The sequence below is a fragment of the Oncorhynchus gorbuscha genome, linkage group LG14 (genome assembly GCF_021184085.1).
Source record: "Oncorhynchus gorbuscha isolate QuinsamMale2020 ecotype Even-year linkage group LG14, OgorEven_v1.0, whole genome shotgun sequence".
Classification (NCBI taxonomy): domain Eukaryota; kingdom Metazoa; phylum Chordata; class Actinopteri; order Salmoniformes; family Salmonidae; genus Oncorhynchus; species Oncorhynchus gorbuscha.
In genome coordinates, this window is record NC_060186.1 from 22,671,234 (window position 1) to 22,684,975 (window position 13,742).

Consider the following 13,742-nt stretch of genomic DNA (forward strand, 5'->3'; position numbering starts at 1 on the left):
ACTGAGACTGCTCTTCTCTGTATCACGGAGGCGCTCCGCACCGCTAAAGCTAACTCTCTCTCCTCTGCTCTCATCCTTCTAGACCTATCGGCTGCCTTCGATACTGTGAACCATCAGATCCTCCTCTCCACCCTCTCCGAGTTGGGCATCTCCGGCGCGGCCCACGCTTGGATTGCGTCCTACCTGACAGGTCGCTCCTACCAGGTGGCGTGGCGAGAATCTGTCTCCTCACCACGCGCTCTCACCACTGGTGTCCCCCAGGGCTCTGTTCTAGGCCCTCTCCTATTCTCGCTATACACCAAGTCACTTGGCTCTGTCATAACCTCACATGGTCTCTCCTATCATTGCTATGCAGACGACACACAATTAATCTTCTCCTTTCCCCCTTCTGATGACCAGGTGGCGAATCGCATCTCTGCATGTCTGGCAGACATATCAGTGTGGATGACGGATCACCACCTCAAGCTGAACTTCGGCAAGACGGAGCTGCTCTTCCTCCCGGGGAAGGACTGCCCGTTCCATGATCTCGCCATCACGGTTGACAACTCCATTGTGTCCTCCTCCCAGAGCGCTAAGAACCTTGGCGTGATCCTGGACAACAAACTGTCATTCTCAACTAACATCAAGGCGGTGGCCCGTTCCTGTAGGTTCATGCTCTACAACATCCGCAGAGTACGACCCTGCCTCACACAGGAAGCGGCGCAGGTCCTAATCCAGGCACTTGTCATCTCCCGTCTGGATTACTGCAACTCGCTGTTGGCTGGGCTCCCTGCCTGTGCCATTAAACCCCTACAACTCATCCAGAACGCCGCAGCCCGTCTAGTGTTCAACCTTCCCAAGTTCTCTCACGTCACCCCGCTCCTCCGCTCTCTCCACTGGCTTCCAGTTGAAGCTCGCATCCGCTACAAGACCATGGTGCTTGCCTACGGAGCTGTGAGGGGAACGGCACCTCAGTACCTCCAGGCTCTGATCAGGCCCTACACCCAAATAAGGGCACTGCGTTCATCCACCTCTGGCCTGCTCGCCTCCCTACCACTGAGGAAGTACAGTTCCCGCTCAGCTCAGTCAAAACTGTTCGCTGCTCTGGCTCCCCAATGGTGGAACAAACTCCCTCACGACGCCAGGACAGCGGAGTCAATCACCACCTTCCGGAGACACCTGAAACCCCACCTCTTTAAGGAATACCTAGGATAGGATAAAGTAATCCTTCTCACCCCCCCCCCCCTTAAAATATTTAGATGCACTATTGTAAAGTGGTTGTTCCACTGGATGTCATAAGGTGAATGCACCAATTTGTAAGTCGCTCTGGATAAGAGCGTCTGCTAAATGACTTAAATGTAAATGTAAAAATCCGTTAGAGATTTTTATTGAACATTTATTTAACTAGGCAAGTCAGTTAAGAACAAATTCTTATTTTTAATTACGCCCTAGGAACAGTGGGTTAACTGCCTTTTCAGGGGCAGAACGACAGATTTGTACCTTGTCAGCTCGGGGATTTTAACTTGCAACCTTTCGGTTACTAGTCCAACACTCTAGCCACTAGGCTACCTACCTCCAACCACTAGGTTACCCTGCCGTCCCGAGATGGGAATTGTGGCTCTGCATCTTTCAGTGTGTTCTTACTTCAAACAGCGCAGTATAATTGTTATGTCATTATCAAGGTACTGAGCATACTGCTGCACTCCTGTTTTATGCTTTGTCCCAGAGGTGATGCTGGCCGATGCTGTTGGCTGCTTATGCAGTTTTCTCAATACTGCAAACTGTTATTTATTCCCGCACGGATCCACTTACCTGTGAAACATGATTTCCCTCTCTCTCTCTCTCTCTCTCTCTCTCTCTCTCTCTCTCTCTCTCTCTCTCTCTCTCTCTCTCTCTCTCTCTCTTTCTCTCTCTCTCTCTCTCTCTCTCTCTCTCTCTCTCTCTCTCTCTCTCTCTCTCTCTCTCTCTCTCTCTCTCTCTCTCTCTCTCTCTCTCTCTCTCTCTCTCTCTCTCTCTCTCTCTCTCTCTCTCTCTCTCTCTCTCTCACTCTCACACACTCAGCCCTGGGATGAAGAGAGGGAGGGTGGGAGGATAGGGGGAAGAGGGAGGGTGGGAGGATAGGGGGAAGAGGGAGGGTGGGGGGATAGGGGGAAGAGAGAGAGAAGGAGGGGGACCAGCGACCAGGAATATCAGGATTTAAGAGTGCATGAATTACCGCTCTACAGCGGGTTACGTAAGAGCTGCCGTCAGAACAGGGGATCACAGGGAGCAGAGAGAGAGGGAAAGCAGAGAGGAAGGCAGAGAGAGAGAGAGAGGGGACAGAGGCAGGGAGTAAAGAGAGAGAGAGTAGAGAGAAAAAGGCATTGTGCAGAGATTGCAGGGACAGGCAGGTTACAGAGCGGCTACGATCCACAGCGCACCAGCGACATGGGCCACACACAGACCTCTTTGTCTCCACTCAGGGAGTGAAGAGACGAGACTAGGACTGGGAAGAGGACAGTACACTGCGAGAGGAAGTGATTTGAAGAACAACTGTGTTTCCGCAGCTTTTGCTGGGGCACCTTGAGTGGCGGGACGGTAAGGTACCAGCTGTGAGTGTCATCTGGCCATGAGAGAGTGACGGAGAAAGGACATCTACTGCTACTGAGGACGTCTTGGTATCTTCCTCTCCTGCCTGTCCCCATGTCTAGAGGAGGGAGGCCCCCGGGTGGGTGGGCCCCGATGTGGCCCCTGGCGTGTGCACTGACCCTGGCTGCATGCTCGTCGGTCAGCCCCCTCCTCCAAGAGACCACCTCTGATCTTCCCATTGCTACAGAGACACAGACTGGAGTACGGACACAGCCAGAGCTTCAGACAGAGGCACAGACTGTGGCACAGACACAGACAGAACCACAGACACAGCCTAAGCTACAGACTGAGTCACCAACAGAGTTAGAGTCACAGGCAGCTACCAGCAACCACACAGGTGAGTCCGTGTTTTCCTGGACTGATGTCAAATACTGCTACAAACTAATACCGCAGACAAACTTGTGTTGTGTTTGTGGTGTGTACTACTTTATGCTTGCAGGTGCAAGTGGGCCTATGTTGTAGCTTGTTTGTCCGCATGTGCATGTCTCACGGTTTCCCCATCTGTCCACAGAATGGCAGTATCAGCTGTCATATGAGAGCCTGAGTAGTGTGCAGGTGTTATTGACTTGTCTAAACGTTATTAGAATCCAAAGTGAAGCAGTTCAGACTCAGAACTTCCTAATCAGAGCCTGGGGGGGGGGGGGTTGTGATGTCTCATTATGTCCACTGTTCAGCTGCACTGTCTAAAGAGAAATCAGCAAGATGACACTATGGTGCTGCTGTGTGCATGAGTTAGCAGTCCCATGCCCTCTCTCTCTCTCTCTCTCTCTGCCTTTCTCTCTCTCTCGCTCTCTTTCTCTCTCTCTCTCTCTCTCCCTCTCACACACACACACACACACTAGTGCTCACACACTAATACACAGTCCCACCACCACCCACACGTGCATGGCATAAACACGTGCATACACACAGACAGAAATGGACACACACTAACCACAACGATGTAAATCTCCTTAAAGGTTTAAAAAACACACAGTTGGTTTCATAACAGCAGCTTTCTCTCTCTCTCTCTCTCTCTCTCTCTCTCTCTCTCTCTCTCTCTCTCTCTCTCTCTCTCTCTCTCTCTCTCTCTCTCTCTCTCTCTCTCTCTCACTCTCCCCGTGGGAATACATATTTAATATTAGATCCCGCTGGTCAACAGCACACTTCCCCTCAGCCCTCTCTTCTCTATGCCTCAGAATTATTTTTCTGGGCAGAATCGTGAGCAGCTCCCCTGTGACTAGACTGCCCTGGTCCCTACCAGTACACTCTGTAAATAGCATATTTGTATTGCCATTAGGGGTTCAATGGTAGTGATACATTTGTAGTTTTATCTCCCTACTTTATCTCCCTTTTCCATTCAATTAGTTGTTTTGCTAGCAGGGGACAGTGTGTATAGTGCAGTTGTGGCACAGGAATTGGCAAAAATGACAAAATACAATTGCGAAATACCATAAAGATCAATGTATCAAAATAAACTACAAAATAGTTGTATTTTGTAAAGGATTTTATTTTAAAATACAAAAATGCCAGGCCGAACAGCAGGAACATTCTCAGTAATAGTTACAGAAACTTTTGACTTGCTATGACTGTGATATGTTCTTGTTTATCTTCCTTAGTTGAATACACTGACTGTAAGTCATATCTGCTCAATGACCAAAATGTAAATGTACAGTATATGAACATACCTAAATGAACTGCAAAGCAGTATTGGCCTTGCTTTGGGACGGAGCTCATTAGAATATTACTCAGCATGCTGTGCAATTATTCATTTTTTACATGACATTTATATTTAGTTTATTTTGCAGACACTCTTATCACACCATAGTGCCATCAGACTTCTGATTCCAATGCAGGGTGCAGTGGTGTAAAGTACTTAAGTACAAGTACTTTAAAGTACTACTTAAGTAGTTTTTGGGGTATCTGTACTTTTATATATTTATATTTTTGACTACTTTTACTTTTACTTCACTACATTCCTAAAGAAAATACTATACTTTTTACTCCATACATTTTCCCTGAACCCCAAAAGTAATTGTAACATTTTTGAATGCTTAGCAGGACAGGAAAATGGTCACTCACTTATCAAGAGATCACTTTCATGTTTCACTTTTACCTCAGTCAAATTCTATGAAGGTATCTTTACTTTTACTCACGTATGACAATTATATACTTTCCCCACCACTGACAGGGTGAAAAGGGGCTACAAAATTGTAAACCACTTAAATGTTTCTTATAGAAAAGTATTTTCAAAATTCAAATTACAGCTCTCGAAACGATCTTGTTTCAAAATACTGTATATTAGAGTGTAATTCAGCTAAGAAGGTTAATGGACCGAGAGTTAATGGAACTGACTCTCCAGATCCATGTTCCACAGCTGAAACAATGCAGACATTCTAACTGGGGAGGTCTAGCTGCTGTCAGTCAGTCTAGCAGCCTCTGCTGGCACACAACCAGTCCTCTTATTACCAGTCACCGCATGGTCAGAAGACCCAAGCTATGTTTAACCAATACGTCCAGCCTCACAAGGCACAGGTCCCTTAACAAAGAGAGAGAGAGGGGATAGGTGGAGTGAGGAAGGGAGCGAGCAGACAAACATAGTTCTCGAGATAAAGTTATTGTTGGTTATTATTAGAGGGAAAGGTTAGAGAGAACACCAACTCTCTTCTCATCAGCCATTCATTCTTAAATAAAAAACAGAGAGAGTGAGAATGAGACACACAATTCGCTCTCAATCCTGGTCCATGGGACCCTAACCCACATTTTTGTTTTTTTGCCCTAGCACTACACACCTGATTCAAATCATCAAAGCCTTTTGATGAGTTGATCATTTGAATCAGCTGTGTAGTGCTAGTAATGCAAAAAAACAAAAATGTGCAGCCCTTTGGGTCCCCAGGATCCGGGTTGAGAACCAGTGAGAAACACACATCAAGGGCGCTCATCTAGAACTCAGCGAGGATTCAGAGAAATAGAGAGTTCTACAGTGAGGGAGGGCAGCACCTTGTTTCCACTCATCCCTGTCATTCCTCTATCCCTACCTCACCCCTCTCACGCTACATGGAGTGTTTAAGGGGATTAGGTCATTGGCCGTGTCAGAGAGTAACGGAGAGAGACCACAGGAATAGACTGCTGCTACCTCACCCTCTGATGGAGAGAGGGATGAGATGGATGAGAGAGAGACAGAGAGAGAGAGAGAGAGAGAGAGAGAGAGAGAGAGAGAGAGAGAGAGAGAGAGAGAGAGAGAGAGAGAGAGAGAGAGAGAGAGAGAGCACAGTCAGCCTATGACGTCGGTCAGTGTGGGAGTTGGAAGGTTTACTACAGAGAGGTATCCCTGACAGACAGAGAGAGAAATAGGATAGATAGAGGGGGTGAGAAAAGGAAAGAGAGAATACAACATAAGAGGGCAGTTTGTTTAGCAAAAGGTTGACTGTCTGAAACAAAAGACAGTAGAACACCAGGCTAATCAGGTGGTTTAGCCTCCATCGCTTCATGTATTAGGTCAACAGGGGTTACTCAGCTTCAGGGTTGCTAACCCACATGAAAAAAACATGACAGTTTACTATGGAGTAGTACAGTACTTACACTGTAGTATCCCTCGATCATGTGCAATACTTACTATGTTGTAGTATTCTGTAGGATACTACAGTAAATGCTGCAGTATTATCCACAAAACAAACATCAAAACACAGAAATAACATTACAACTCAGTATCAGTATTGCTCTCTGCTGGTTCACTAGTTTATTGGTTCATTGTTTCATTGGTTCATTGGGATCCCCATTCGCTTTTGCCGAAGCAGCATGGAAAAATACTACAGTAATGTCTGCAAAAACACTACAGTGAAAACGACAGTATACTACAGTCTGCAAAAAAACACTAAAATAAGTACTATAGTATTTATACCATAGTATAGTATAGTTGTTTTTTATGCTGGAAATCCCGGTAACTTTCCCCAAAATCCAGAAATCCAGTTTGAAGGATTCCGGATTTACTGCTTATTCCCCTCTGTTTAGGGAATCTTCCGACGGGGCTTTCTGGAAAACTTGGGAATTTGGGGAAAGTTACTGCAGGTTTTCAACCCTAATTTAGATGGAGGGATGATGCAATGTTAGAGAAGTGGTAATATCTAGATTACAGAGGTTGTTGTGGCCTGGGATGTGTAATATGCCAGGTGGCCCAGCAGCCTTCTCTGCCTTGCTGCAGGGCAACACAGGGAGTGTATGGTCAGTAGTGAAACAGCTCTAAGTGAAGAGTGTGTGTGTGTGTGTGTGTGTGTGTGTGTGTGTGTGTGTGTGTGTGTGTGTGTGTGTGTGTGTGCGCGTGTGCGTGTATGTGTGTGTGTGTGTGTGTGTGTGTGTGTGTGTGTGTGTGTGTGTGTGTGTGTGTGTGTGTGTGTGTGTGTGTGTGTGTGTGTGTGTGTGTGTGTGTGTGTGTGTGTGTGTGCGCGTGCGCGTGCGCGTGTGTATGTGTATGTGTATGTGTATGTGTATGTGTGTGTGTGTGTGTGTGTGTGTGTGTGTGTGTGTGTGTGTGTGTGTGTGTGTGTGTGTGTGTGTGTGTGTGTGTGTGTGAGTGTTTTTGTGTGTGGATGAATCTTTAATGGTGGCCCTAATCTTTATTTAATCAGGCACTATTCTGAGCGCCTTTCTGTCAGGACCCTGAGGCAGAGAGGGAGATAGGGAACATCAAGAATAGAGAAGAAAGGGGCGGTTGTTATGTTGTGAGAGTCAGGTTGCCAGGTTGGCTGCTGGCAGCCCACGGTATGCCATGCCAGCTAAGCCCTGTGAATGGCGGCCCACTGGAGATAAGCTGATCAGAATGAGACAGACCTAACATTCACCCAGCAGCCAAACCCAGCAGTCGAACACAACAATAGAAATAATACTCTAATGGCAGTTCAAAGTCCACTCCACAAGATATTCAAGTGGAAGGGGTATTTTCTGAGCTGTGCAGGGAACATCCCAATACACATTGATCTGTAGGTCCACTAATATAGACTTTAGCTCAGTTGGCTAACACAATCTTGAGTTGTGCAGACAACCCGGGTTCAATACTGGTCTGTCACGTGTGAGTGTGTGAGTGTGTGTGTGTTGGGAGGGGAGGCATATGGCTTAGGGGCTGCATTCCTGATTAAACTCTATGATGACTCAGGTCTTAGCTTGGCTGGTGTGTATGTGCGTGCGCGTGCGTGTGCGTGTGCGTGTGTGTGTGTGTCTGTGTCTGTGTGTGCGTGCTTGCGTGCGCGTGTGCGTGTGCGTGTGTGTATTTGTGTGTATCAGGGCATGAATATATGCATGGTGATGCAGATTCAATCCTATGCTGGACTCAGTAGGGAAAATGAACTGCCGTGGACCCTCTGCACGCGTGTCTGTCATATTGTTATTCACATGTTTGTATGTGTGCCTGTCTTGGCTTTTATCCAGTGTGTGTGTGTGTGTGTGTGTGTGTGTGTGTGTGTGTGTGTGTGTGTGTGTGTGTGTGTGTGTGTGTGTGTGTGTGTGTGCGCGTGCGCGTGTGCGTGTGTGTGTGCGTGTGCGCGTGTGCGCGTGTGTGTGCGTGTGCGTGTGTGTATTTTTACATGTATCAGGGCATGAATATATGCAAGCAGATGCTGCATGGTGATGCAGATTCAATCCTATGCTGGACTCAGTAGGGAAAATGAACTGCCGTGGACCCTCTGCACGTGTGTCTGTCATGTTGTTATTCACATGTTTGTATGTGTGCCTGTCTTGGCTTTTATCCAGTGTGTGTGTGTGTGTGTGTGTGTGTGTGTGTGTGTGTGTGTGTGTGTGTGTGTGTGTGTGTGTGTGTGTGTGTGTGTGTGTGTGTGTGTGTGTGTGTGTGTGTGTGTGTGTGTGTGTGTTTGGGAAAAGAGAGAGAGAGAGAGAGAGAGAGAGAGAGAGAGAGAGAGAGAGAGTAAAGCCCTAGTGCAGTAGTATCAACATCCTTCATTCCCTCGTTGCTAGCTCGCTCTCTCTCTCTCTCTCTCTCTCTCTCTCTCTCTCTCTCTCTCTCTCTCTCTCTCTCTCTCTCTCTCTCTCTCTCTCTCTCTAGCCCCCCCCTCTCTCTGCACCGCTGCAGAACAAAAAATCCTCCCATCTGTCATGTCTAATCAGCAGACAGCAGCATGCGTGCTTTCAGGGTCTTAGAGCACTAATAACCTCACGACACAGAAATAACATTACAACTCAGCATCAGTACTGCTCTCTGCTGGATCGATTGTTTATTGGTTTATTGGTTCATTCGGATCCCCATTCACTTTTGTCGAAACAGCAACTATTTTTCCTGGGGTCCACAAAAAAAACATAAAACATGATGTTGTGTCTCTAGTATGGTTAAATGAGATGACCTGCTATTTTCCAATCGATTACCTAACGTTTCATTATTTGATTCAATTAATCAGGCAATAACTAACTCATTAGGAGTCTGAGGCACCGCGGAAGCATTAGTTTATATAGAGCAGCTATCTCCCGTATCCACTCTTAAAGATCTGAAGGTCATTTATATCAATAGCAGTCAATCATGAATTATTCTTTACCTTCTATCAGTCTCATCTGAATGTCGTAAAATTCTTGGTCATCTGCACGAACCCTAGCAGAAATGATGAATCAGCAATATACAACTTGGCTTAATTATTTATTTACTAACTGACTAAATAATCACAGAAATACATAACAAACCATAGATATTGGTTACTAACAATGATATAAAAGTCCCTAGTGGGCTAAGCCGATATGACAGCTTGATAGACAAAAGGAAAGGGGACTGGCAAGCCAACATCTTGCAGATACAGTGCAGGTATAGCCTGCTACATGATGAGATTATTATGGACGGAAGAGGGAGATTATTTGTATTTGTCAAACGGCAGCCAACACATCTATGATCGTGTCTCCAGAATAAGACCCCCAATATGTATTGGAAATGAGCATCATGCTAACCACCGTGCACTTTCACCACCCTGTGAAGTTCATCATAACTGATTTCATCTGTAGCCTAATAAACTGCATGCTTCCCCGAGTTGTAGTGGGAGGACCACACAACATATCATCGCGTGACTCCATGTTTACTTCGATATGATGGTTATTATATCCGTATTTGTGCATATAGGCGTTTCCACCGCCATTTCTTGCATAATTAATTGTACCGACACAAAAATATCCCACCTTGTCTAGCGTATTTTCTTTTGTCGACATTTGGAAAGTTTACCGACAAGTTTGCTGTTTCCGTCAGGCCTGTCGTGACATTTCTTATCCTACGTACTTTACTTGCATAAAAAGTCTGGATGGAAACCTGGTTACTGATATACAAGAACAGTCTCACAAATGTCAAATACATTGTTATACAAACAATACAACTAAAGAATAATGTGTGTGTAGATTGTTTGTGTTGGAGTGTGATAGTGTGCCTGTGTGTGTGTTTGTGTGTTCGTTTGTGTGTGTGTCATTTCACAGTCCATAATGAGCTGTTGTTTTTTGTTGCTCTGTTTTGAGCCAGCTGTAGCTTTGCTAGGTCTTTCTGTGCTGCACTTGACCATATTACCGGACAGTAATCAAGATGGGACAAGACCAGAGCCTGAACAAGAGAGAATGCATTTAACCAAATACAACATTTTTAGTTTTAGATGTATTTAAGACCAGTTTATTATTAATGATCCATTCTGACACAGACTGTAACACCTTATTTACATTTTCAGTGAGATCACTGGCTTTGGGTGCTGACATGTAGAATGTGGAATCATCCGCATACATAGTCATTCCAGCTTCGTGTAAGACCAGTGTCAAATCATTTGTAAAAATAGAGAAGAGTAATGGCCCAAGGAAACTGCCCTGAGGGACACCGCACTGTACATATTTGATGTTAGAGGAGCTTCCATTAAAGAAAACTCTCTGAGTTCTATTGTGTATTTACAGAGAATTACCTCAACCCCCCTCTCCTTGAAACATCTATTTTCCTCAATCTCTTTCTCTCTCTCTCTGCCCTCTTTCTATAAACAGCAAATTAAACTGTGCAAAATTTACTCTGAGAGCTTTAGATTGAACAGCTTTTGAGAGTGTATACCTTATGCTAGATATAAACATCAGTAATAAATGAAAATCAAAATATTCTAAACCCTTCCTCTGGTTCTGCTTTTGTAATTCTCATATTCACTCTCTATCTCACGCTCTCGCCAGGTCTGTTGTGTGTGTCCGTGCTTCCCCCGAGGCGCGGGTCATTCTATGTGGAGCATGGGACAGGGGTATCGGTGGGTACAGTGCTGGCCTTCTGGTGCAGGGAGGGCTACCAGCTGGTGGGCAGTGATAAGATCTCCTGCAGCGTCTGGGCAGGCAAACCCCAGTGGAGCAACTTCCTGCCAGTCTGTGAGGGTGAGACAACACAGCTGGTCCAATCCCTCGCTAGCCCTTTAGCTCCCAGCCTCTTCTCATATTCTGTGCCCATTTCACCTAGCTCATACCCTCCTTCCCTAGCTCCCTTCTCCTAGCTGCTACACATTTCTCCTACCCTCTTTTCCTAGCTCCCTACTCCTTGCTCCTACCCCTGCAGTGATCACAGATCTTAAAAAATATATCCGAAGCGACATGATAGCGGAAAGTAATTTGTCAGAGACTCAGTACTGGACTGAAATGACTTGCCTTTGACCTGCCTTCCCCTCAGCCATATCGAGGCCAGAGGACCGGGGTCTGCGCGTGGCCGTGTTGGCCTCAGTGGTCAGTGGCATCGTCATCCTGGCAATGTCTCTCTCCTTCATCATCTGCTGCCTGCAGGAACGCACTGGGAAGGATAGGGCCACCAGGAGGGACGGCAGGAACAGGTAGACACAAACACACCCACACACATTCATAGGCGCAAGCAAGCAAGCACACACACGCACACATTTGAAATGCTTTATTTGAATCCACAAATCACATATCACATTACAGTCGAGAAGGATTCAAACATTTCATAGGTCATGGATATATCGACACTTGTGGATACAGAAAGCACCTTCTTATCCATACAATAAGGCTGCCCATGACCACTGACACAGAGCAGTACCTCGTAGGACGCTTTGCCTTTGTGCGACGCAGGCCTGCAATCTGAATGCACGTACTGTCAACCTGGCCGAGACTCCCAAATATCAGCACTATAAGTTTGCACTGATAACCAAGGCTGTTCAGGCGTGACACGAGGGTCTGGTATTTCAGCAAATTGGCAGCAAATGTCTGCTCCATGTAGGAGTCCATGAGCACCTCCCTCTGGCCTCCCCCACAACAACAATATGTGGCATATTTCGTATATTAGAAAACACATTAATATCACACACACACACACACACTCCGAACCTTTACCGGAAAGAGGAGACAGGGGTGATATTGATGGAGATGATGATAACCACCTCTCTCCAGGCGTAGAGACACGCGGTCTTCTCGGCGTAGTGAATGCTGGCTGGAGAGAGAGGAGGGGGACTGGGGCACGTTTCCCCCTCCTAAGATCTTCCACCTGTCACAGCGGCCGGACCTCCGGCTGGCTGCAGAAAGCCCTGTCTACCTGGGGGGCATGGCCGGCTTCGACAACTGTGGATACCAGAGGTGAGAACCTGAGATCTACTGTATGAACCTAAACGTGTTGTAAATATCAATTGAAACCTGCTACAGTATGCACCTTTTATAGACACCAAATATATTGGTTTGTTTCCACTCATTCTAAGGTCTCTCTCTCCCTCTCTCTCTCTCTAGGAGTCAGGAGAGCCTACTGAAGGCCCCGCTTCCTGGTCTGTTCCGGGTGGAGAGTCAGATCATCTACCCCCACGTGGTGCTCCAGAGAGTCCCCACCCCCACTGCCCCAACTGCCCCTGTCTACCCCCACAACATTCCCCCCAACTCTGCCTCCAACTCCGGATGTGCTCCCTCACAGCCACACCACATGCCCCCATATCCTACCCCGCAGTATTCCATCCACAACTCCACCCCCCAGCGAGTTCCATGGCAAATGCAGCCCCATTGAACTGTCACTGTCCACTCGCTCTCTCCCTCTCTGGAGGTCAAGTGTCAATGAGGAAGGATCAAATAACACACTATTCCCTAATAAGTGCGCTACGTTTGAGCAGAGCCCCATGCAGCTAACCTTCTACAAGTTTTGGTCAAAAGTAATGCACTATACATCGGGAATAAGGTGTTATTTGCCATTTGAGAACAGCCCTCAGACCCCTGTCAGCGAGATGCTTCTACTACTGCAAGGATGGCTGGATGGGACACGTGTTACTGTATATACTGTATGATATGGACTGACAGAGAGACCAGAGGGTCTTTTCCAGCACTTTCTGACTCCTCGCCTCTTCTCTCACTGAGAAAGCCCTTTCTGCTGTTTCTAGTGTATCTCTACACGGCAGAGGAGGTTTTTCTTTCTCTACCATTCTCTCTGTGTCTCCTGTCAAGGCTTTTGTTCATTTTGTTGTGTCCTCCATTTTCACAAGAGGTGTCTTCCTATTCGTCTTCTGATTGGTCAAAGTCCCCTTCAGACCCGGGCCTATCAGGACACATCCACTTGTTGATGTCACTGACTGAAGACTGTGAGATGTTGTTTGGCGGTGGTCCCCAAGTCGTCACCGACCAAAGAAGAAATGGACTTAGCTGAGGAAGGTGGCTGCAGAAATCATCCCCAATACCATGTATGGGTGTATAATATATTATTCTTAAAGGTCATGAATATGCAAATTCATGTTTTTCATGAAATTGGATGATATTTGGATGAAAGTATGATGGCCAAAGTATGAAAAATGACTGTTTCGTCTACATTGATAAAGTTTGGATTCTTGGATTCAGGAGGCGGGATTATTAAGGGGATAGGGTGACATCACCCTAACTCTCTCATTTTAATACACCAACGTGGAACTAAAGGGGGGACAGGTCGTTCAAAACTCTGACACAGTTGTCAGGTCAACACATGCTACTGTGAACCGCAGCACCAGAAACATGTCAAACGGGAGGTTTTATAAAACAAATATGTATATCATTGATGCAATTTCAATGTTGTTTGAGTTGCTTTGTGTATCACTTCCTGGTAGTTAGCCATGAAAGAAAAATACATTTTCCAACATTTATAGCATTTATATCCCAAAATAATATAATGGGGGATATTTCTGTCACTCAAAAGGCTATTTTACATGGGAATCAGAATGACT

At 46.2% G+C, this 13,742-nt stretch overlaps 1 protein-coding gene across 1 annotated transcript; it reads left to right on the forward strand.

Annotated features, from left to right (window-relative positions):
• The first annotated feature begins 2,233 nt into the window (after positions 1-2,233).
• Positions 2,234-13,509, forward strand: LOC123995769. Its single transcript, XM_046299439.1, has 5 exons — positions 2,234-2,944; positions 10,756-10,947; positions 11,237-11,393; positions 11,968-12,150; positions 12,298-13,509. The coding sequence occupies exons 1-5, from the start codon at positions 2,662-2,664 to the stop codon at positions 12,563-12,565; spliced, it is 1,083 nt and encodes a 360-aa protein (XP_046155395.1). The 5' UTR covers positions 2,234-2,661; the 3' UTR covers positions 12,566-13,509.
• The last annotated feature ends 233 nt before the right edge of the window (positions 13,510-13,742 follow it).

Excerpts from the sequence above, each read along its gene's own strand:
- LOC123995769 (XM_046299439.1), top strand. The coding sequence starts at position 2,662 with ATGTCTAGAGGAGGGAGGCCCCCGGGTGGGTGGGCCCCGATGTGGCCC. Across the intron at positions 2,945-10,755 it reads AGCTACCAGCAACCACACAG|GTCTGTTGTGTGTGTCCGTG; the intron begins GTGAGTCCGTGT and ends CGCTCTCGCCAG. Across the intron at positions 12,151-12,297 it reads GACAACTGTGGATACCAGAG|GAGTCAGGAGAGCCTACTGA; the intron begins GTGAGAACCTGA and ends CTCTCTCTCTAG.